Genomic DNA, 25,528 nt, shown 5'->3' with positions numbered 1-25,528 from the left:
AATTTTTATTTATTATCACTTTTGTCAGATTCAATTCATTTCTGTGACCATTGTGGGTTTTTCTTTCATTAACAGAGGGGTACCAACAATTTTGTCCAAGTGTGTATATATATTGTAAAACATTTCACAGAGATACAAGCTGTTTAATCTGTAGGTAGTCTGGTCTACAACATATTTGAAGATGAGTTTCTAGTCAGATAACAACATCGGCATCTGCCCTTTCCTTTGCCACATAGTATGAATTTACATATTAAATAATTCCACAATTAATCAACATATAATGAAAAAAAAGATTAGATAAAACAATAAGACGATATGCTTTCTGTATGTTAATAGTCTGTGAAAATATATATAAATACATTTTTAAATAACTATAAATAAATATTTACTCTTCTGTGTAAACAAAGTTTATGGAGAATGGGTCAAGGTCTCAAATCACATTAGAACTTGTCAGAGATTGCTCATATTACTGTCAAACCAACTGGGTTAGGGTTACCCTCACCCCTTACCCTAACCCTAACCCTAATTGGCCATCACATTTAAACTTGCAGCAAAATCCATTAACCAAAAAAACAGTTGGTTCTCTTTTTTAATGTCAAAATATAAATGAACAAAGAAACAGAATTGTTTTTTAAAGTTATATTTATAAGTATTTATAAGTTATATATACCAACATATTAGACAGTTAAAATGTACCTTGGTCCAGTTAGAAGACTGTCCAGTGCACTGACAATATAAAACAATTTTAATGAGTAAATAAAATAATGATACAATAGGCAACCTGTCACATTTTCAGCTCAGATTTAAAGTCCTAACAGAATCAAATCATTGGCCTGATAATTGTAATGAAATCATCAGACCAGTCAAGATGCACCTGTAGCTATAATAGACATACAGGAATAAATAAATTGGTGGATTATTGAGAAGTAAAATGGCATACAAAAAAGTCTGATTTGTTGCAGAACAGACATTGCAACAAAAGTGAGCACTTAATGTTCAGTTATCATTTTTCTCAGATGTCATTTCATTAATAGAATAGTATAGAATAGTAGTAATGCTAAAGCAAATGGAGATCCTAATAACCTAAGACAGGGTTGTCCAAACTATGGCCCGGGGGCCAAATGCTGCCCGTGGTCCATTTTTGATTGGCCCTCAACATTCTAAACATTAAATCAAATAGGACCCACATTTGAATATGAAGCTTGACTTTATTTTACTTCTATGTTTCAGCACAAGGCAGTGCTACCATGCTATTTCTTTTAACAAACATTTTGTCAAGAAGACTTTTTTGATTTGAGTTTTTTGTGACTACATGAAGACAATACTGTAATATGGAAAACATATGGGCGAAAGACATAATAACAATATTCTTATTTATAATGCCCTGATGGATTAAGAAGGCTTATAGCAGTACCAATGGTGTTTTAGAGGCAGAACCAAAAGTAGCCAGGGCCAACCAGGGCCCCTGAAGTCTGACTGGCCTCCCTAAAATCCTTAAGATGACTCGCTATTTGCCTTGTCAGCCATTAACTAGCCATTTATGAACACCTAATCACCTAGCAAATCTTAAAAATCATAAAATTGGTTTTACTAACTTTATAATCCTCAGGATGAGACATATGAAAGTGGACCCACTATCCTGATATATTTTTGTATGGACCCTAGTGGAAAAAGTTTGGACACCCCTGACATAAGATAACAAAATTCTAATTGCTCTTAGCTAAACGAGTGACAGCCTCAAACTATAATTTGCCTGGGGCCTCAAAGAGACTAGAATCATCGTTGGGAGAGGAATGAGTCTAAAAAAAATCTAATTGGTGATCGTGAAACTATGGACACCTTGTGGACACCTTTTGCTATAACTACACCTTTGAATGGGAGCAGATGTCAGTGAAAACAAAGAGACCGTGAATGGTAAGTAGTGAACTAAGGATGGCTGTAATGCAATTAAATGGCAGCTAGCTGCTGTTATGTGTAACAGAATAGTCCAAAAAAAATAAGAATAGATGAGTACTACATACTATTTGCAAAAGTACATTACTTGTACAAGAGCTTGATAGCAATTTTTGGTGGATTTAATTTTTTGTGTCTTTGAGCATTAAAGATTTGTAAGTTTCCACTTAACACAGTTTGTTTTCCTTTTTAAAGTTAAAAGTTAAACAGAAATATTACATGATACTGCATATTTAATAGTGACTGTAATGTAGCAAATTTTAGTAAAGAATGAACCAAACAGGAAATAACATGGACAGCTTACATGTTTGACTTATATTTTAATATTTTTTTGAAATGGATATTGAAGCCTGTTACCCACACACTACAGTATGAAACTTGCTTCAAAGCTTTATACACTCTGATATAAATCAAACACAAGGAGCCGTACAGATTTAAAAGAAAAAAGGGCTATTTAATCAGATAAACAGTAATACACTTGTAAGAAAAGTACACAATTTCGATCAACCGCCCACTATCGCAATCATCAGCGGAGTTCAGAAAGTTTAAGGTTTCTGTGGTGTTAAGTGATAATGTAAAGGGAATGACATTCACAATTAAGATAGTGATTAATATGAGAAATATATAACAGGGCCGTTAAATGATTGGTGAGATCTAGTGCAGAGTCATGTCATTTGATAATATAGTAAACATGCTCCATCTATAAAGTTGCCAAAAACTCAAAGTCAGACCTTACATTGTGTTTCACATAATATTCTCCCCAAATCGCTCACATTCATTCACGGATAAGAAAACATTTGCCTTGATGTAGGCTACAACCTGGATGTTAATACTTTGGAGCACTGCCCGGAAAATAATCATCATTGAGAGACTGTGCTGAAAACTCGATCCCTACATATTTCACCAACATTTCCTGGCAACTACAGCAACTTTATATTATTTGCAAAACAATACACAAGTCCAATCACTTATATTAACCATGGTCAGAAAGATGCATTTAACACAATGGCACTATTTATAAAGTCTTGATAAACTAGGACATAATTTTACAGCACTGCATTTGTAAAAAGACATAAAGACACTTTTATAAACATAACGGAAAGGCAGACAGTTGAGTATTTATAAATAACAGAGAAAAAGATCAGATCAAAATTATATACATCCATTCGGGTGAAGCAGATGTCTAAATATGTGCTGCCACACAGATGTGGAGGATCAGTTCAAAGTCAGAAGCCTAAACAGAGAAATACAGACAAAAACAGCTTTACCATGGGCACAGACAATCAAGACTTCTGTGTCAATGTAGACTGCACCTGTGCAATTTACTGCAATTAAACACAACAGTTTACTACAACTTTTCCTTTAAAGAGGCCTCTTCAGTCTGACTTCTTATCAACAGTGTCAGAAAGGTAACAATTCTGCTTTATAGTTATTGGTGAAGTTTTAGTGGGTGTTTGTGTACTGGAGTGCTTTATACTGCAAGGTGTTCCAAATATTGTACTTCATTAACGTTCAGATCATTTTCAAACCTTCCAGCACACCACCACCCACTACAACTTCATTAATACGTACAATGCAGAATTATAAATTTTCTGACCATATCAACAAAAATTAAAATAAATAAACATTGTCTGAAAGTAATAAATGGTACAATTGTTGTACTGGATTGCATCAAAGTGGTCATAATGTTATGGCTGATTGGTGTATGTTTACCAAATGTCAGCAAAAACAGCCTGCTAAATCATTGGCGGATATATTGCAGAAAATATGTGGAACTTCAGTTTTTGTCTATTTTGCAGCCCCTTTAGAGAACTTGTTAATCCCCTCAGTTAGCTGGTCTTGGCCTGTGCTGGTCAGTGTAGTACTATCAACTAGTCATTCTTTCAAACTTCTACCACAAACAGCCAATTTGAATCTATATTATGAAATTCATTAAAGACTCTCTCAGTGTGTGAGCAGCATATGGTTGACCTAGCTGTAAAAGTGACAAGCATGAACAATACTAACATGGAGATAGTCTTCAAAAAATTTGTGTTTGGATCTTAAGTATTAAATGTATCGCTGGTATCTGGATTCAGTAAAAAAATGGAGCTCCAGTGAGATCAAGAAAACCTGACTCCATCAAGAACACAACAAAGGAACCATACCTTAAATTACTTTATCTTCCGGAGCCAATACTTCTGTCTTCAAAGATGGTAATTTCAACCTAAAACAAAGCAAGTTAAGGGGAAATACACAGTGCTAAACTGACAATTCACAAAATGTATACAACACTTTTATTCCCATTTGTTTACTACCACATGTCGTCACATGGTGAAAGTTTTAAAGGCTCAGTTGCAACCAATGATAGCTGATAGTGACTTCTACAATATGGCATATCAAAAATATCCAAGCTGTAACAAAGTAGTTTCACTGTGATTTAGTGTGGTCAGGTAGGAAATCCCAAAACAGGCCAACCATAGTCTGGTTAATGATTATATTAATGCGACAATAGCAGACTGAAGGATACAACTCTCAGGCCTCTCTCGATGGGGTCAGTCAACAGCAAACCTCTGGGAGCGTAGATCTTCTCATTTTGGTCCTTAATGTATCTGGCGATCTTCTTCAACACCTAGAGAGACAGGGTGGAAGGCAAAATAAAGATGTTAAGGTCAGTGAAAATCTGTCAGATCATATACAGCATACTGTATATAAAATGATGACATGCTCAACATGGAAAATTTTTAACCTTTTCATAGTGTGTCTCGATACAGAGAAAGATTGTATAGGCAGTTAGACAAGCAAGGCATCCCTCCAAGTATGACTTTCCCCCTAGTTTCTCTGCCTCTGCATACAGGTTGTTTAGAGTCTGGATGGTTTCTTCAAACTGCTGCTTGTCAAGCTGAAACCACAAAAGGGTTAATATGTTTTTCACAACTTTTTAACATTAGGTCAGTAATCAAAACAGGCATTTAAATGCCATAATTACCCTTGACTCAAGCTCAGAGGGGAACTTTGTCTGGAACTTGCAGATGGTTCCTGAGCTGTAGTCTCTTTGGACAAACACTTTGGAAGAGACAGTAGGCTGCTGGAGGTCCTGTAAGCTGTGGGTCTGAACACAAAACAATGTTTAGCAGGCTCTGATAATATCAGGTCTATTGGCTAGAAGGCAACACACAGCCCTAATTATCTCTTTTTGTAAGGAATAATTAAAGAATTGGAACAAATAGTTGAAAGAAACAAATTTAAGAAACAATATTTAATGAAGAAAATTAGCGAGATAGCTAGACAGATACGGTAAAAGAGGGATAACATCGTTGTGCTGAAATGTTACACTGTGAAAGGTGATGGTGAGTGCAAAGGCAGTGAGTTTTGCATGAATATTGAAATGATATTTACATCTAACACAAAGCTATCTAGACAGACATCCATCGTGTCATTACTCAGCCATATCTAAAAACCTACGAAGTGTTTCAGGTGTTGTATCAATATCGGTTCCCCAGTCAGATGGTGGTTCCGGTTGCGGCGTTACCCGCGAGCAATGGCATCAAATCCCATGCCTTTTACCAATGTAATGAAAATGGCTTTTAACCATCCGTCTAACTTAGACATTGTCTGGGCTACTGTGATTTCCTAAATGATATAAAGTCTGACAAAATCGGTGGTTTGGGTTAACATAGGCCAGCTGCATCGATGATAGCGTTAGCTCACGTTTGCTAACTCCTCGACGACACTGTGAATTCTGCCTACGTCGATTAACTCTGACAGTCTCCACATATCAACAGATTACAGAAAAACGTTTAAATAAACTCAGGTCGAGTTAGATTGTAACCCTAAATACGAACAAATAGCACTAAATCTTACCTCAGCCATGGTGGACTTTTGTCCTGGATGAGCTGCAAAGCATCAATGCTTCACCACACAGAGGAACATCCGGACTATTTCTTTCAAAATAAGAGTATATTACAAATAATATAGTTTTTTTTTTTGTTATTTTTTTTTAATAAAGTCTAGATTTAATATACTCCTACAATTATTTCCAGTTACGGTATATAATTCATGACTTTATTTTAATATATGAACGCGTGTTTTCCAAGCCAAAAAAGGTTATTGTACATTTCAATCTGGTACTGGTGGAGAGGGTTTTATACAAACATCGAACTACACATAGCTGAGGTTTTAAATGTTTCGTTTCTAGATCCAAAAATTGAGAAATAAGAAAATGGCATGCCGAATTTCACAGCCAATATAAAGTAAATGTCTTATTTTGCACTACTTGGCATCACGTACCACAAGATTTGCCACTAAAGGTGGCTAAATCAGTAATAAAATCATCGTATCCTAGAGTTAATTTCCGCAATTCGGTAGTTTCCAGTTATCCCCAGATGCGGTATACACTTGCAATTCTCTTTTCAACCTCATGATCCATTTTTCTCTGAAGGCTGACACACCCGTACAGGAAGTAATTTCTCTTTATGTAAAATTAAGCGAATGACGTTCCATTTAACGTCACTTCCGGTACATGTTTACCAAGCGTTGGACACTGACATTCCTGATGGCGCTGGAAACAGATTTCATATGCACTCTACACCTCAGTTTCTCAGTCAAAGCCCACATAAATTAAACTTGTGTGCATCAATGGTTGTAATCACCACACTGTTCATGATACAAACATTAACTATAGTTTTCCACTCTAGTCACAGAATGAGAAATAAACAAGAAAAGTGAGCTCAATAGAGTTTTTATTGAATCATTGTTTTTATTTGACTCATTGTTTCTGTTCGCTGTAAATGCTTAGTCGAACAGACCAAAGCCCATGTCATCATCTGATTCCTCAGACTCTTCCTTAACCTCCTCCTTTGCAGCAGCCGGAGCAGCAGCGGTCTCGGCAGCTGCAGCAGGAGCTGCAACAGCAGCAAATGCAGATGGGTCAGCCAGGAAGGCCTTCACCTGCAAGGACAAGACAAAAGTTGCCATTAATCAAAGAAATCCTGGTTCTGAAAAAAGATACAAGTTAGGTTCATATAAACATTTAATATATTCACATGGTTGATTGCAAATATGGCACAGATCAGAAACAAAGTGTTGGGTATTAAAAATCACATTAATCACAAGACTATAGTGTAACCGAGACAGCAATTTGATGTATATACCTTGTCTGCAAGGGGGAAGGAGTAGTCTGTTTCCACAGCGACAGCGAGGACTCTCTTGTATCCGTTGATGATGGAGTGGGGGACTGATGCCAAAGTGGGGTAGCCAATCTCCAGACACACACTTGCAATGTTCCTCACACCCTAAAGAATCACATTTTTGAAGTGACTTGTCAACAATGAGCAGATAAAAATTTTACATCAATTTCACATCAGATGACCTGTTGAGTCTTACCTCCAGGAATCTGGCATGCAGAGAAGCCTCTGTGATGTCAAGCACCTCAGGGCTGTAAACACTGCCATTGTCATACACCTGCTGGATGATGAGTCCATAGGAGAAGGGCGAGATGTTCAGCATGTTGAGCAGCGTGGCCTCGCTGGCACCAACCTTGTCACCAGTTTTGATCAAATTGACGTCACTCTGGGGACAGAAACACCCATTAACTTGATGCAAACGGTTTTACCCAACAGATTCCATTAAAAATACAAAATAATGACGGTTATCAATTGTCCCCAAGAGAGCTATGTTGGGACTGTCGGTGAAAGAGTTCATTTATGTTAAATATCATTTGTGTGGATTGGGGGAGCTTCTTGGATAAATAGCGTGGACTAAAGACATTAAGTACTACTGCCTGGAGTATGCATTCTAAGCAATCAAATTCCATCTGCTACAGTTCAGTTGTGTTTACTCACCAGAATTTCAATGGTTCCCCTAGAAATCTTTGTGGTGATACCCAAAGCCTGGAAGAAAGAGGTCTTCTCAGGACCCAGACCAGTGTTCTGGGCAGGCACAGTCACATCACAAGGGGCGATAGCTCCAGCACGGGCAGCTGCAGGTACCTGGGGTACAAGTTATAGTTTAGCCTACTGTAATTCTTCCCTGTGGCTATTTTCAAACCTAGAACTATATTTCAGAAGAACTTATTGATTCAAGTTTTAACTGAACTGAATTGTCTGAAACCTTACGTCCCTGACTGTCAAAAGAAGCTGACAGACAGGGATAGCGAGGAAACAATTTGTTGTTTGCAGGGGGAACGACAATACAGTACCACACAAGCTGCATTGTAACTAATCCTGCACACCATTTAAAGAATTCTGATGTTAGCCTAACACACAAGTCTCCCAAAAGCACTGCACAATTCAAGAATTGCTAGTGAGACCATTATATGCGCATTGACCTATGTTTCTGTGTCCATACAACCATTTTGTTAAACGTGTCTGGAGACTATTCAAAATGTAGTTGTATGGCAAAATTAAGCCCAGAGTTGTATGGGTGCTTTAACAGGCTATTGTAGGCCTATTAGGAAAATTTCTGGCAAGAATGCTTACCTTGTTGGCCAGCAGCATGTCCCTAACTTCAGCCAGATCTTCCTTGGTGAAGACAAAGCCCACATTTCCTTTAATGTGGGGCAGGAGCCTGTGAAATCACAGCATCAGCTGTTAAGATACATAAAGTCAACATTTGTACTTAAGGTATCAGTAGTTGGGTGTCTGAAACCTTGCGTCCCTGGCTGTCGTGGGATGTAGACAGACAGGGATAGCTGGAAACAGATTACTGTTTGCAGGGGGAACGACAAAGCAGTACCACACAGGCTGCATTGTAACTAATCCTGCAGAAGTGAAAACTCATGGCTCTGTAGATGACAAAACTCACTTCTCCAAGGCAGGGTTGTTCTCCAGGTGACCACGGATGGCTTTGCGCATCATTGTGTTTTTACCCATCAGCACAACAGCCTTCTCTCGCAGAGACAGACGGATGGTCTGCATCTGCTTGGAGCCCACATTGTCTGCCCCCACGATGAAGCATTTTGGATAGTCATCCAGGAGTTGCTAACACAGGAAAACAGTAAACCACAATGACATTCATACCTCATACAAACTGTGGCAATTCAATTCAAACAGACTCAAGGTTTACAAAAGACATATGAGAGCACATACATGCATGATTTCCTAACAGCACAAAAATGTCATTTCTATCTGGCACATAAACATAAAAATTAGTTCATGCTTAATAGCATCTACCATTGTTTCCTTAATGGAGACATACAAACATTCAGGGTCAAAATCACTTGACCCAGAAGAATCAAGTCAGATAAATTTATACACAAGACTTCCTAATACAGCATGTCGAGTACAGTTCTGCAGTTAGAAATTTAGCTTTGACTAGATTATCTTGTCTTTCAAACATCCTCTGCATCCTACAAGACTCCTTGTAGCTTCTACAAACCTTAAGAGTTATCTACAAGTATGCAGTATACAGGAATTTATAATAAGCTTTAGTCAATGGCATCTTCACATTAACTTTACACGAAACAAACCCACGAGAAAGAATGTTTGGCTGTCTTAAAGGACCGCCAGTAGAAAGATATTTTCATCAATTTATTAAAACCACTGCCAACTTCAGACCTACTTACGATGATTTTCATAAAATAGTTAGACTTCCACGTGGCCCTGTCTTCCCTGGGCATCTTTGCAGTGCTTCCAAGGATCGCTTCACAGCTGGTTTAAAGACAAGGTAGTACCTACATGAAAAGAGACAATGATAAGAAGCTAGTTTCAGGCTCAAGACTATCCTCCGTAGTATCCCATAGCCTAACATGTGGTAGGCAGCTAGCGTTAGCATGCTAATGGCAAACTAGCGAAACGCCTAGAGGCCGTGGTAGATAAAGAAACGCTGCTACAGTTCTATAGGTCACTAAACACAACTCTAGAGTCTGTAGTTTTAATAAAGATACTTATGCGCTAAAAGAGGAATTAATTTCATCAGATATCAGACGAAATATTTTGAGTAAAAGGGAGACGGAAAGATCCTCACCGATCACTCGAGGGTCGCGTGAAAGAAAGAGGAAGAGGAAAGGCTCCAGAAAGTATATGTACATAACATCTGACCAATCACAGCGGAGTCAATGTCGTCAGCTACACAGCTATTGGACAGTTGGTCTGCCATTCATTTCTGCAGCCGCGCACTTTACAAACAAGTTCGGATGACCAGCCGGACGATGGATTTTCGCTATGGAGCAACAAGGCAGGCAAGGTATTTGGTTTTTACACCAAGAAGCGGCTACACTGTGGGGATATCAGAGAGAGAAGTGATTCAGTTTTCCGCAGCCAGACTGTATTGTGGTAATAATTACCACTCACATCAGCTTCTATTAAATTACAGCTGTTGACTGAAGCAGGCAAGATTTGACATGTACTCATGTTTTTGGATATCTCTCAGCGGCAGATAAGTCCAGTGTAAGGGCATCGTGCAAACTCTTTAAAATACTTGTGGAGCAGAGTTAACTTTGGAAAGGCTGGACAGTCTAATTGAATTTCAGTGACCCTTCTTATAACAGTGAGTTCTAGGCCACTCTCCACCAGAGAAAGGTGACCAGTGTTGTGGTGAATAACTGCAGAACCAGAACCTTCAAATGAGACCTTATCCACCAGGCAGATGCAGCAACATTGGCTGGAATCCATACCAAGACAGATCCACCTCCCTTCACTACACCAGAGCTCCACCACCACAAGACAGCAGACCTACCTTTCCACCACCGCAAAGAACCCTACTTCCACAAGACCCTAGACCCACCCCTCTACAATTTGCCCTTCATCCACATCCTTTTGCAGGTCGAGAAAGCAGGCAACAACATCAGCTGTCACCTCAAATGCCTGCTCAAAGTAACAGCTATGGTATGCTACTGCCATGGATGGGTCTTCTCCACATAATGAACAGCATGTCAGTCAGATAAGAGACATAATCTCATTAATATGCATGAAATTACTTAGTTAAAAAGAAAAAAAGGGGTAAGATCATAGCAACAAATTTAGAATAACCTGCATTTAGTTGTCTTTGTGTTTATAAATTAGATATCTTCTAGTGGAACACCTACTACTTAAGACAAGAAACATATCTTTTTCTATAAGTAGCTGGAATATCCAAGGTTTGCCCTCTTCAGTCTTTGGTTTAAAATCTATGAACCCAGACTTTGTAAATCATATTAGGAATATTGATATAATCATTTTAAATGAAACGTGGATTACAAATCAAAAAACTAACTGTCCAACAAACTATATAGAACTTATTATACCATCTGTAAAACATGATTTTACCAAGAGTGGCAGGCATTCAGGTGGCTTACTTCTGTGGTACAAAGGGGAATACAAAAATCAAATCTCAATAGCAAAGAAAAGTAAATCATATATTTGGATTCAAATTAATTCAAGCATCCTGGAAAATGACAGAGATGTGTATCTGTGTGCAATATACCTTCCACCCTCAAGCTCTCCTTACTTCCAAGAAGAAGGTCTTGAGGAACTCCAAAAAGAAATTGTGTTTTTTCAAAGTTTAGGATCAGTCCTAATATGTGGTGATCTTAATGCCAGAACTGGTAGAGAGCCAGACTTCCTTAACTCTGAAGAAAATAAACATGTATTTGGATATCCCCCTTTCTACCACACTCACATAACTAAACAAATACAGATGACAGTGTGGTCACCAAAACTGGCAAAGGGATACTTCAGCTATGTAAAGACACGAGTCTGTACATTGTTCATGGTAGAATCAGGGGTGATTCTCTGGGAGATTCACATACTGCTCTGTGCTAGGTAGTAGTGTTGTAGATTATGCCATCACTGATATTAACCCAGAATATATCAGTGCATTTATAGTGTTGCCACAACTGCCCCTATCAGACCATAGTCAAATAACCTTGTTTCTTAAAAAATCCTTAACACCATCTCTGAAACCAAACTTGAAGAACAGATTATTTCCTCTACCAGTAAGATATAAATGGTCAGAGGAGAGCACCACTGCCTATACCACAGCACAAACAAATGACCAAATACAAAACATGTTGGATACTTTTCCGTGTACCGAGTATGAATTGAATGAGAAAAACATAAATCTCGCCACAGAACACTTTCAGAACATATTTATTAAACTGACAAAAAAATCTAAATTAACAAAAGTACAAACACGTAAACATAAAGTAAAACAAAAGCAACGCTGGTTTGACAGAGAATGTGCTACATCTAGACAGAACTTAAGAGCACTGTCAAACAAAAAACACAGGAACCCAAATGACCAAGAGGCTTGACAGGAATACCTCTTGGCCCTAAAACAATACAAGAAGCTTCTCCATAACAAAAAAGTAAGACACATGGAAGAAAAATTAGATCGGATTGAGAAGGCCATAGATGATAACAGCTTTTGGAATCTTTGGAAAACATTTCAGAAAAGGTCGAACACAGAGTCTAACGCAATTCAAGACAGCAGTACCTGGAAAACTACTTTGAAGGCCTGTATAAAAGTCCAAAATGTAAGGGCTTGAATTCCACTCAGATCGTAATACTGGATAAACTTAAAGAATTAGAGAGGGCTGTTAAAAACAACCCATGTGCCCTCGACTATCCCATCACATCAAAAGAATTACAAGACAAACTCAAAGCCATTAAAAATGTTAAGGCTTGTGGTATAGACAGTATAAGCTTGGAAATGTTAAAACACAGTAATGCTAAACTTCAGTTTGCTTTGCTGAAGCTCTTTAACTTGGTGCTTGCTAGTGGATACTTCCCTGTGACTTGGAATGAAGGTCTTCTTTCTCCTATTTATAAAAATGGGGACAAACACGACCCCAGTAATTATAGAGGAATCTGTGTTAACAGTAACCTCAGCAAACTCTTCTGTAGCATCTTTAACTCCAGGATACTGTCATACCTTATTGAGCATAATGTCCTGTCTAAAAGCCAAATTGGCTTCCTACCCAACCATCAGACCTCTGACCATATTTATACCTTACACACCCTCATCCAAAATTACATTAATAAACAAAAAGGAAAATATTTGCCTGTTTTGTAGATCTCAAAAAGGCATTTGACACAATTTGGCACAATGGTCTGTTCTATCAACTTATTCAGTGTGGGACTGGAGGCAAAGTATATGACCTAATCAAATCTAAATACTCCAACAACAAATGCTGTGTAAAACTGGGAAATAAAACAACAGAATTCTTTAAACAAGAAAGAGGAGTACATCAGGGATGTAACTTATCCCCTACCCTTTTCAACATCTATATTAACAATCTTGCCACTGCTTTAGAACAGTCATGTAGCCCCGGATTAAACCTTCAAGGCAAAGAAATCAAATTTCCCATTTATGCAGATGACCTGGTTCTGCTGTCTCCAACAGAACATGGACTACAGCAGAATCTCTCACTGTTGGAGAGGTTCTGTCAAGACTGGGCCCTTGACATTAATTTGCAAAAACAAAAATCATGAAATTTCAGAAAAAGGCAAGATCCCAAAAATCAAAGCATAATTTTACAATCAGAGGAAGCACACTTCAGCATACAATGGAGTATAATTACTTGGGCATAGTCATCAGTGCATCAGGGAGATTTGACAAAGCTATAAGCTCTCTCACTGATAAGGCACGAAGAGCCTACTACGGCATTAAAACATCTCTAAATAAACTTAATCCCCCAATTAAAATTTGGCTAAAATGATTCAGTAATGTTATTAGTCCTATTCTTATGTATGGAAGTGAAGTGTGGGGCCCTGTCCTAAAACAGTGGCAAACATCCTGGGACTTAACCAACAGAAAAATTTCATCTCCAGTTCTGTAAAGAGACCCTAAAGGTCCACAGAAACTGTCCAAACTTGGCATGTAGAGCAGAACTGGGGGAATTTCCTCTTTATCTACACATGATCAAAAGAGCCATTAAGTTCCAGGTTCACCTAGCACAAGCTGATCCTGAATCATACCTTCACCTGGCCTTTCTGAGCTACAGCCTCTGCCCAGAGACCGACCCCCTTAAAAATATTAAAGAAAATTATCAGCTAAAAAACAAAGAGCTACAAAATCTCTCCAAAACACAAATTTAAATGATTGACAAAGAAAACAAATCTAAGAAGCAAAATTGTGGAACAATATGAACAATCTCAAGGTTCCAAGACCATCTCCAGAGATCTTTAAAGTCCTTTGTCCAGTGTGCGTAATATAATCATGAAGTTTATACCCCATGGAACTGTGGCTAACCTCCCTGGGCGTGGATGGAAGAGAAAATTTGACAAAAGAATGCAACGCAGGATAGTTGAGCGGTGGATAAACATCCTCAGTCAACTTCCACACAAATTCAGGCTGTCCTGCAGACTCAGGGTGCAAGAGTGTCAGCTCGGATCATACGTTGTCATCTGAATGAGATGAAGCGCTATGGCAGGAGACAGAGGAGAACCCCACTGCTGACAAAGAGACATAAAAAAAACAAACTGGAGTTTGCAAAAATGTACCTGAGTAAGCCTCAATCCTTCTGGGAGAACATTTTGTGGACAGATGAGACTAAGGTAGAGCTTTTTAGAAAAGCAGGTCATTCTACTGTTTACAGAAAACAAAATGAGGCCTACAAAGAAAAGAACACAGTACCTACAGTCAAACATGGTGGAGCTTCAGGGATGTTTAGGGGTTATTTTGCAGCCTCTGGCACTGGGTGCCTTGACTGTGTGCAAGGAATCATGAAATCTGGAGACTATCAAAAGATTTTGGGCCACAATGTAGGGCCTAGTGTCAGAAAGCTAGATCTGCATCAGAGGTCATGAGTGTTCCAGCAGGACAATGACCCCAAACATACCTCAAAAAGCACCAAGAAATGGTTGGAGACAAAGCGCTGGAGAGTTCTGAAGTGGCCAGCAATGAGTCTGGATCCAAATCCCATTGAACACCTATGAAGAGATCTGCTGCTGTTGCCAGAAGCACCCTTCAAATCTGAGAGACCTGGAGCAGTTTGCAAAAGAAGAGTGGTCCAAAATTCCAGTTGAGAGGTGTAAGAAGCTTGTTGATGGTTATAGAAAGTGATTGGTTTCAGTTATTTTTTTCAGAGGGTGTGCAACCAAATATTAAGTTGAGGGTGCCAATAATTTTGTCCAGCCCATTTTTTGAGTTTTGTGTAAAATTATGTCAAATTTTTTTTTTTTTGTTGATTTTTTTGTGTTGTTCCAATGCACATAAAGGCAATAAACACATGTATACCAAAAACATTTGTAATTGCAACAATCTCTGGGAGAAATGGTGTATTTTCTGGAAAAATTCCAGGGGTGCCAATACTTTCGTCCATGACTGTATCTCAGGATCAAGTGGAAAAGGAACCCCTATGATAGAAGACATGGTATCGCACAAATCCTTCCAAAAGTTTTTAAGTTTAATACACAGCCATGTAGAGTGTAGAGAAGTACCTTCTGTGATGCCACATCTAAAACACTTTTCAGATACGAAGTTGTTGTATTTATGCAGCTTCTGAGGAGTGTAGTAGAGCTAGTGAAGGTAATAGTAGTGAGTTGTTCTGAACCTTGAATTAATGGTTGCTCAAACACTATCTTTGCATAGGTCTTGCCACAACAACTCATCTATTTTTATGTTTAGATCTGATTCCCATCTCTCTTTGGATTTATCAATATATGATGTATGGGAATTCTGCATCAACATTGAATAAACTTTGGTAATTAATTTTAGGTGCACTGATTGTCATGGAGCAGTTGTTCAACAGAAAAAAGGCCTGGCAAGGACATTTGATCCCCAAGAGTACTCTTAAGAAAGTTTCTTGGAGATATGCAAAAAAAAGGTTCATTAGAGAGTTTATAGGTGTCCTTAAGTTGCTCATATGACATCAGTGTGTTCCCTGTGTAAAAAACTATGCCAGTTCTTATGTCTGATAGAAGTTACAACCACTGTTCAGTATCACTATATGATCTAGACAAAGTAATGTCTTGAACAATCACTTTTCCTTACACTGAAGTAAATACATGCCTCTCACTGAGCTCAATGACAGACTTTGAGCTCAAACAGAGGACAGACTTGAGGTTGAGGTGTTATGTGATTGTGTTATGGGTGATGTAACATTATTGTCTTTTAGCAGGCTGGTCTTTTTTGTGTGACAAATAAAGACTCCATAGAGATCAAATTCACGGCAGAGGTTGTGATTTTCCATATAATTTGACTGCATTTGGTTCAGTCAAACACACACAGTAAACTGCCACACAATTAATTTTAACCCAAGCCTGATTTGGTCATCAGTCATTCATTGTCAGGGGGTCAGGCCTACTTAGAGTCAAGAAACAAGGGGATGGGGATTGATAAGGAGCATTTTTCAGCTTAACTAATTTAACCATACCACAATGCAAGAAATAAATATTAAACAATTATTAATATCTCATTTTTTGCCATCACAAATTGCAACATTGTTATATTTTGCCAATTTATTGTGACTAATCAAGTTTTCTGCTGAAAGAAAACTTCTTAGAAAAAACGCTGCCAGAAAAAGATGTTACTGCTGTTAGTTGTCAAATGCAGAGTGCAGATGTGAATTTCATATAGGCTCACACTGATTTTTTACTGTAAAACTGCTGACAATCCTGTTGACCCCTGTAAAATCAACCTCAACCTTTTAGAAGCCAGACCCATGAACCCATAAAGGAACCTTGCATGTTAAGACATGATGACTTTATTAAATTTACATTAGTACCCTCTAGATGTTTGTTGTATAAAGTCACACTAGGTTTCAACATTTTGAGAACATTTCAAAAGCATTCACATGAAGGCTGCTCTTTTTTTATGCAATGCATTTTGGGTGGTGATGGCATCCTGCTGCATTGTTCCTCTTTCCAAATTGATGGATGTTGGGCAATTGAATAATTATTGGTAATCGTACAGAATTGATATGCTTTCATAGAGACTAACTTGTATTGACCTCACACGAGTTTCTAATAACTTGACTAGTTCTTGTAAGTGGAATATTGAAGATAATACCAATTAAAGGAATGATTTTGTAAATCGGCAGACTGAGTTATGGAGGATAATACTGAAGAATGTGCATCTGTCTTATTTGACAATGAATGAAGCATTGAATTGTTTATCTTTTAAGTCAGTGAGGGGAAACAGAAAGTGATCCCATGGTAGGATGATGACCAAGGTACGTTTGAACCATCTGGTTTATTTCTTTGATAGAAATGACTAAAGAAACAAAAGTAGGTTGTTCCCTTTTTTTTTCTTTTTACCGAATAAGAATTAATAAATTACATTTTCCTGTTTTATTAATTATGGAGGGAAAACTAGAAACCAGATTCCCACCCATTTATTTGACTTTCTTTTCATTAAAGGAAACAAATAAACCACTCATTAAGGACAGTGGGCCTCCAGTAGCCTTTTGCCTCTGATTGGCTAGTGTGCGCCAGCAATCCTGTGTCCGCTGTATTCTTCAAAATAAAGGTACCAGAGTGCAATGTCCTGATAGTAATACATGTACGTATTTGTAGGCATATATTGTGTCACTTTCTGGGTTATTTACAAGGAGTTGGGTCGTTTTTCTTTTCTTTCTTTTTTTTTTTTTTTTTTTGTTATTCAGCAGTTTCTTAAGTTTAACTATTTCTTAAACAAAACTACTTACCCCCCACCCCCTCCGAATCCGTTTGGTTTTTCCCCATCAGAGAAACTAGCACTTCTTTTTTCTACACGAGCCTAGTGACACCTAGTGGATATTAAGCGAACTACATCATTAAGAACAGCAGTGACCTTCAAACAATATCTGTTAAATTTATGGGGGATTAAAAAATTTAAATGTATTGCTGGGGGGGGGGTTCTAAGTAACAAAAGGGCTTAAATAATTAAATAATCTTTTGTTTGTGCCACCCATAAAGACTCCACAGGAATAAAATTCATGTCTAAGGTTATGATCTTCATAATTGGGTATTATTTCAGACAAAAATAAAGGCTCTATGTTGACACTTCATAAATATTTATATCCACCTTGCACAAACAGTGAAAAAAGAGTAAATGTACCTTTAAAAAGAGGGGGAAAAAATCACTTATTTGACCAAACAATGCAAGAAATAAAGTTGTTTATTTGCTGTGGATATCAGTCAGAAATCAGGACCAATATATTTTTATACCCCACCCACACAAGGAGCCATGAGAGAATTCAGACTGTAAAATATCATAAGTATCTCCACGTGCAGAGCAAACTTGATTTAATCTCATGAACAGAAAAGTCTCATTTATTTTTTTTGACAAAAGTGAAATTTATAAGGCGATAGAATGAAAGTAGGTAAATATACACGGGCAAATTAACACAGAAATTCAGTTAATTTCTCCCTGCTACTTCCTGTAAATGTGAAATGAGCTACAAGTGAACACTATACTGTCTGCTGAATGATTCAGTATAGGTGATTTGTATCTTTACAGTGTAAACCTTTGAGTCAAACTTCAGCAGATGAAGCCTCTCCCAGAACTCACCACATAGAGTCAACTCACAGGAAAGGTTTACAACTCCACAGTGTATAAGACATTATTGCATTGACACATTTGGCACAAGAGCAAACATCTCCAAGAAAGAATGTGTATCAACTTGTTGCACACTTCGTGATCAAGCCAAAGACAGAAATATTGTCTTGAATAATCAAATTTTCTCATGTTGAACTAAGGCTGCAAGTATAAGATGCCATAGGAGTGTTAACATAGACTTTAAAAGCTAGGCCCTGGCTCTACATCTTACTCTGATTTCTGACCAGCTATCAATAAAATGGGCCGCGTTTCCTTAAAAGCATGACACTGGAATCAAAGCTGGTATGTGTTTTTGTGTAACGACAGCATCAACTATTGTTGGCCTAAGTGCCGATAGAGCCAGCTCTCTGCATATCAGTGTGAGCCCAAACAGCTCAAAAATATAGATTTATTTTAGTTAAAAACAGCGACAAAACACAGTTCTGTCACAAAGTCGAGCATTCTCCAGCTATATAAATTCTAAACTCTGATTGTAACAGCGACCGGCAGCAAGTGCTGATAAAAGACCACGTAAAAGAAAGCATGCTTAAAATTCATATGCACAACCACGATTTAAACCCTGAACCAGCCATATTCATAGTTTTAATACAGTGATCAATTCACAACAGTGGCAATGGTAAATATGAACAAATACTGAACTGAAATATTGTTTATTCTGACATCTTTTTCACTTTTACTTTTAAATTCAAGTTGAGAAATTCAACTCTGATTTGGCATGGCTTGATTGCACTTTATATATTTTTAAATCAGTAACCATTCTATTTAACTAATTATCAATATACAACTTTTTGTCATCACAAATTGCAACATTATGTTTTGTATTTTTGGAAAGAAAAATCCCAAATTGCTACAGGAAAAAAAAAAGTTTACTAATATTTGATTTCAATTCCAGTGTAAAATGATGAATTTACAAGAGCACAAATGTGAATGTCATATAGGCTGAAACTGATTCCTTTTCTTGTAAAACAGTAGAAAAATAATCTTGACACCTGTAAAATGCACCTTAAGACAATCTCATCAAGAGATCTGTGGTTGGAGTGTGCAAAGAGTGTAAACCGCTACTTTAAAGAAATGAAGATTTCAGTGTTAGTCCATGTACATCTGGAGTATTTCAAGGGATTTAAATGGCACCTCAACAGTTTCCAAAGCTAGAAAAATACATCTTTTACACAGATTATTCCAACACCCATAGGCCAAGAATCAGATATTTAACACTCGAAGGGTTTATAACTGCTCTAGTCGACCCTCTGTGGTCCATGCACACAACCTCCACATGGTTTCGCCCTGCGATGGCGGAATCAAAGCATTTACAAATAAGCTCTTACTTTGGCCTGTGTATGCTAGTTACACACATACAAGGTCAAATTGACTTACTTTCTTTGTTGCACACAGGAATAAAACTTGAAATTAAAATCTCTTTGGGCTCTGTTAAAAATGTCTTCAGCAAAAGTGTGAAATGCCGAGCCTGAGATGCTGCACAGACAGGGAGTGAAAAGTCACAAACATTTATCCCCTTAATGATAAGATCCTCACCTCAGCCTCCGTCATCACTACACCCACTCAAACATGCCAGACGTGTGATTTCACACACACCCACACGTGCACGCCGTCATGTAAATAAATGTGTAGACTTGTGCGCACACACATTTAGACACACATGCTCTAGCTGAAGAGTTTGATAAAGCAGCCATGGCAGTATGGTTTGTCGTTCTGCTCTTTGAAGGTGCCTTTGTTGAGCTGCTTGAGGCAGAAGGCGCACACAAAGTGCTCTGGGTGGAACTTCTTGCCCATGGCTGTGATGCAACGGCCGGTGATTGGCTTCTGGCAGCCGGAGCAGAGCGAGCCGCGCCGCTCGTGGTAGTGTGCCTCACAGTACGGCTGTCCCTCGTGGTCGAAGAAGCTGCCATTTATGAATGGGGTGAAGCACTCCTGCAAAAAAAATTACGTTTAAAGAAGGGTGGAATTTATGATGGTAAGTTTACTTTAAGACTGGTTACAGATGTCATCTCACATGTCTCTTATTTTGATGCTAGGCCCTAGTGTCATTTTCTTCCATCAGTTCCATTCAGTCACAGGTTTACCATAATTCTAGCTAGTCACTGAATAACTGTTTGTTCAGGTAACCCCTTATCTAGGACTTGACTGTCTGATATACAGAGGAGGACAAAATTATTAGCCCCCTATGAAAATTTTTAGTTTTTAGAAGTATTTTCCAAGTGCTATTAAAGAACAAGGATATTTTAACACAGCTTTTCCAAACATCTTTTCTGGAGGAGCTTGAGAAATTTGCCAAAGAAGAATGGGCTGGGATTCCTCAGGAGACGTGTCTGAGACTTGTTAAAAACCACAACAAACAACTGCAGGCTGTTATCCAGCAAAAAGGAGACACGATTGACTGTTAGTGCCAGAGGGGCTTATAATTTTGACCGTGGTTGTTTGGGTTTTTTGTGAAATAATTTTGTTTCACTGTAAGAGGTAAAATAATGTAAGCATCCGAAATAAAACTAGGATGTTTGGAAAAGCTGTGCAAAAAATGCCTTGCTGTGTTTAACTGCAGTTTGAAAATACTTGTAAAAAGTAGGACATGTTTAATAGGGGGGTAGTAATTTCATCTTCATCTATGTCTTATTATGCACCCTCACATTTCCAATGAAGCTCCCAACGCTACACAGTTCTGGTTTGCGTTATTTATAGTATGTTCAACTTACAACGTGTACATTTTGCTCTTAATTAGCTTTGCAATGGCTTGGTGTCACTATTTTTCAGGTCTCCTATAATTTTTTTGTGCTGACCACACTCACCAGCCCTTTATGATCTGTATATTGATATGAACAAGTTGTGGTGCATCATCTAATTTGACACAATTAGGATGTGTTTTGTACTCTTTGTTTGCTGTTGTGATTCATGTTGAAAAATTTTTCTACAGAGTTATGTGACTTAATCAAGTGTCACGTGACACGTCATGTGTTTTTAATCACTTGTTTTTGTCCATTATGTTCTGATGAAGACTTGCTGAAGTCATCCCTGTTTAATAAATACTTTTTATATCACATCAGACTATTTTGGACTACCTGTTCTGTTATGACTGTCGTTTCTACCGTGAACTTCGTTTGCAAATCCTGGTCACATTTTCAGACATTTTTGACTCGTTGTAGCCCTCCCCCTATTGTAAGATTGGCTACATATATGCTGATGAACTCACCCTGCAGACGAAGCATTCTGGGTGCCAGAGCGAGTTAAGAGCAGAGATGTAGTTCTCCAGGATGGCACGGGCACAGCCGCCACATTTAGGAGCAAACATGTCAAAGTAGTCTTTCCTGCAGAACGCCTTTCCATCCTTCTCATGGAAACCTGGAGGGCAGCAAGACACAGTGTGACTTACGCTGCTTTTATTCTACACAACTCATGTATTTTATTATTGATGAATGACCAGTTGGCACCTTCTGGTCCAAAAAAGGCTCCACATTGGGCGCAGAAGAAATGCTCTGGATGCCAAGTTTTGTCCAAAGCAGTCACAACTTTCTGCAAAACAGAAGAGAAGCACGTGAGGGGTTTATCACAAAGCAAGCTTAACATAGCAGGCTTAGTTTGGCTGAGCAGGCTTGTCATAGCCTAAGGCTTCAGTAAAAAGATAATGGGTATCATCAGGGGTGTAGAGCGGGGTATATGCACATATATGGAGTATATCCACTTATCATTATTATTCAGTCTAGAAAGAGTATACTTCCTCTAAATCTTGTCCCCAGGGATTTTAAAGTCAACAGAAAGTAACTGAGTACACCAGTCTGTTGCTTTGTAATGAAGAACCCCCAAAACTGCTGAGTACATGGAATAGTTCACTCAAAATGCATATTCATCTAGTTGTCTCATTCTTGTAACTGTGGGCCAGTGGACTTCAATGTTCAGTCTGCTCTTCTTCAACTGTTAATTTCATAATGACCCTTACTCCATAAAGCAGCAGAAATTAAGTGGCATTTTGCAAATACAAAGGCCCCATTTTAGGTGAGCTAAATATGCAACATAGTCTTACATGCCTTTATTCATGAAACAGGTTGGTTAGTTTTTGCTGTGTGGGCTTCTTGTAGAAATTGTGGGGGATAAATTACAAGTATATCCACTTATCCAGGCACCCATTACCACTAGGTGTCATGAAGTAGCTGATCTGTGAATTTTCTCTCTTCACTCTGGGTTTCTGCTGCAGTGAGTGCACTCACATTAAAGGTATGATTTGGCACGTCATTTGACATTTCTGCTGCACATTAAGTAATAATCAACGGCTGCTTGACTCTGTCAGTGGAAAACATGACACACAATAGTGAATACACAAATGTCACTGCACAGAAAGTTGGAAACATTGGAGAAATAATTGTGTTAATTTGTATATAATCAACTAGTAGATTTTACCATCAGACCAACTATTGATGCTTGCAATTCTTTTCTAATATGAGAACTTCATGCAGAACAACTCCTAACCTTTGAAAATAAACATGATTTCAGCAGTATGACCAGGAACTCCGATTAGAGCAGACAGCTTTTCATACTAAGTAAAATATGCATAAAATAATGGCCTAACAGAAGTCATACTAATTTCTTGAACTAATCTGATGTACAAAGCTTTACCATCTTTGGAGGACACCTGAGGTCTTATCCATGTTATTGTCTATGTTTTCTTTGTAACATCAGGAGGACTTTTCAGGTTAATACATCCAAATTTTAAAACTAATGTTTATTCAGGCCATGGATGCCCATCATCTTCTATGCAGTGATGATTAGCTTAAATTACACCTGTGAAATGTCAAAGCAAAAACCAGGCAAACAAGGTAGACTCTGTGGTGTGATGCATTTGGTAGACCTGTGTCACTATCAGAGCATGACTTTGTTCAGTGGTATTACAAATATAATTCTTCATCCCAAAAGTTTCCATTAACATTTTCAACAAAAAAAGATCTATAATGCCTGCAGAAAACATTTACAGACGATAATAATAATGGCAACACTTTACAGATGATTTAAAGCCATAACTCTGAACATGAACTCTGTGGATAATTACAAAGTTTCTACTTATAAGTGACAAACTACCAGGGAGCGGGTTGTTCCAAAATTACACAGATGGACATTAATGATCATGCCCTCCCAGTGTGACTCTGCAGGAGGAACTAACATTTTAGAAAGTCAGAGGCCAGAAGAGGGCAGACACAGTCCACAGAAGTAGTGTGGGAGGCGCTGCAATCCCATGACTGTTTGCTCATGTTTTCCAGGCCTGAGATCATTTCAGTGCACTTTCAGTTAAACCACATTTATAGTGTCTTTGTAACACATTTTGTAAGATGTAAACATCATCTGCTAATACTTTTCTACAGTAGGGCAGGACTTCATTTCAGTGTCTCATCCTTTACAAGAGCGTGAGTGATACTTAACTTTGCCACCAGGGGGTGCAGTTTTGAAAGAGAGGGGTTAAATCAGGGGAGGCAATCATTAACATTCATCACCTGTACCGATATGGAGTAACAGCAAAGTGAGGGAAAGATGCATTAAAATGAGCTTCAGTAAAATAACACATTAAGTTGAAAATGGTAAATACAAACATTTAAAAACAGATATACAAAGAAGAAGAGGAAGAAGCGATTTAGGGAAACTTGACAGTGATTCATGTTGGCTTTCTCCTAAATTAATGTCCACTGTTCACTTCCTTCCAGTACTTCTGGCAGCATGTACGTTGGTGAACGAGTGTGGCTGTGTTTAAGCCAAAAACTGAAAATCTCCCCATGGGAGTGTGTCACTGTGAGGATAAGACCGAGTGCTGACAAGTAAGAGAGGAGAGAAGCATGCAGGGAGTGTGACATTTGACTATCTGCATGCACAATGCGACTGGAAGCCACTTCACTTCTGCTGCCTCTGGGATACGTATGCGTGGGTCTAATCAACCGTCAATGTCTGCTTGAGCAATAAAGCTGTTTCCGACATGCAGAGATTTTTCCAGTAAGGACTTAATCCATTAAGTTATGAATAAATAAATATCATTATCCACCCATCCATCCTAGTGTGTGCTGTGTTTGCATTACTAACATCCAGTATGGGTCCGTTGCAGTAGTGGCATCTCGGCGAAAACAGGCTGTGGTAATCTTTCTCACAGTACGGCTGCCCCTCACGCTCAAAGAAGTTTCTGGAGCCGATCTCCTCCTGGCAGTGGGTGCACACAAAGTGCTCGGGGTGCCATGTTCTGCCCATGGCTGTCACCACCTGATGCAGGGAGACACAGTACATTAAATAAAAATGAGGTTCTGAGGGAAAGGACTGGGCTCAGTGGGGTAAATCACTGCAGCTCTGCATGGCAGAGGCAGAGGAGACATTGCTGACAGCTGCAGATACAGATCTCAAAACTTAGAGCTTAAAAATGCACACAGAAATTTCACTCAAAGATGGTGATTCATAACAAAATATCCCAGCACAACTTCAGTGGGATCATGTTTTAAGAAAAATATAGTTTTAGCCTGGTTACATTACAATTCAACTGAGTTTGTGCAAGCAATAAAAAAAATGAATGATATCATCTCAAGTTTACACACTCACTGCTTGCCAATTAAATGAAAGCTGAATTACTGATAGACTTACTGGCTTGGCCCTTGAGCATCGACAGCCTGAAAAATGTGGATCATGAGCCAACACTGCACAACTCCAACTTGGAGCTAAAATGTCTGCAGTGGATTCTTATATTCAACACAACTAAAAGGCTGTGAGGATATTTCAGCAGCTGTTTTGGGTATTATGAGCCATGTTCCACATGAATATTAAGTAAATTTAATAAAGCATGAGTATAGAAACATGCAAGTTTAATTTTAGCTCAAGTTTTATTTGACTGAGTTCAAACTTACATGCATATGATTCAGTATTATTTTATCCTCACCTGTCCAACTATGGGTTTCTTGCAGGCTCCACAGACACCTTTCGCCACCGTCTGAACTCCAAGTCTGTTGAGATCCGACTGCAGGCTTCCCAGCATGTTATCCAGCTTGTTAGCAGGTTTAGGGGGACCAGTGGGAGAAGTCTTTCCCTGAGACTGGATCTGAATGAAATGGGAGAACAATGCTGACCAATAAGATGTATGAAGGTTTGACAGAATAAGAGATGTTTTGAG

The 25,528-nt window shown here is 38.4% G+C and overlaps 3 protein-coding genes and 1 non-coding gene across 6 annotated transcripts in view; all 4 read right to left on the bottom strand.

The window, feature by feature from the left end:
- Window positions 1-2,386: 2,386 nt before the first annotated feature.
- Window positions 2,387-5,894, bottom strand: golga7 (golgin A7). The gene is made up of 6 exons (XM_041815606.1): window positions 5,797-5,894; window positions 4,922-5,044; window positions 4,682-4,834; window positions 4,463-4,564; window positions 4,101-4,159; window positions 2,387-3,187 (listed from the first exon to the last, which is right to left on the bottom strand). The coding sequence occupies exons 1-5, from the start codon at window positions 5,803-5,805 to the stop codon at window positions 4,112-4,114; spliced, it is 435 nt and encodes a 144-aa protein (XP_041671540.1). The 5' UTR covers window positions 5,806-5,894; the 3' UTR covers window positions 2,387-3,187; window positions 4,101-4,111.
- A 763-nt stretch (window positions 5,895-6,657) lies between these two features.
- Window positions 6,658-9,946, bottom strand: rplp0 (ribosomal protein, large, P0). The gene is made up of 8 exons (XM_041816369.1): window positions 9,898-9,946; window positions 9,497-9,604; window positions 8,737-8,912; window positions 8,412-8,499; window positions 7,776-7,922; window positions 7,318-7,503; window positions 7,086-7,226; window positions 6,658-6,882 (listed from the first exon to the last, which is right to left on the bottom strand). The coding sequence occupies exons 2-8, from the start codon at window positions 9,548-9,550 to the stop codon at window positions 6,727-6,729; spliced, it is 948 nt and encodes a 315-aa protein (XP_041672303.1). The 5' UTR covers window positions 9,551-9,604; window positions 9,898-9,946; the 3' UTR covers window positions 6,658-6,726.
- On the bottom strand, window positions 8,033-8,162 carry LOC121507594. Its single transcript, XR_005991743.1, has one exon. It is a non-coding gene; the product is annotated as a small nucleolar RNA SNORA63 (small nucleolar RNA).
- A 7,988-nt stretch (window positions 9,947-17,934) lies between the features above and the next one.
- Window positions 17,935-25,528, bottom strand: part of LOC121506834 (nascent polypeptide-associated complex subunit alpha, muscle-specific form-like) — a 42,091-nt gene continuing 34,497 nt past the window's right edge. For all 3 annotated transcript variants that reach the window (XM_041782778.1, XM_041782780.1, XM_041782779.1), the window contains exons 10-14: window positions 25,298-25,456; window positions 24,460-24,633; window positions 21,834-21,915; window positions 21,596-21,744; window positions 17,935-20,322 (exon numbers count right to left, since the gene is read on the bottom strand). In XM_041782778.1, the coding sequence (XP_041638712.1) occupies window positions 20,056-20,322; window positions 21,596-21,744; window positions 21,834-21,915; window positions 24,460-24,633; window positions 25,298-25,456 (831 nt within the window). In that variant the 3' untranslated portion in view covers window positions 17,935-20,055. The remainder of the gene's footprint in view (window positions 20,323-21,595; window positions 21,745-21,833; window positions 21,916-24,459; window positions 24,634-25,297; window positions 25,457-25,528) is intronic.

Source organism: Cheilinus undulatus, linkage group 3, assembly GCF_018320785.1.
Source record: "Cheilinus undulatus linkage group 3, ASM1832078v1, whole genome shotgun sequence".
Classification (NCBI taxonomy): Eukaryota; Metazoa; Chordata; class Actinopteri; order Labriformes; family Labridae; genus Cheilinus; species Cheilinus undulatus.
This window is presented reverse-complemented; position numbering and strand designations above follow the sequence as displayed.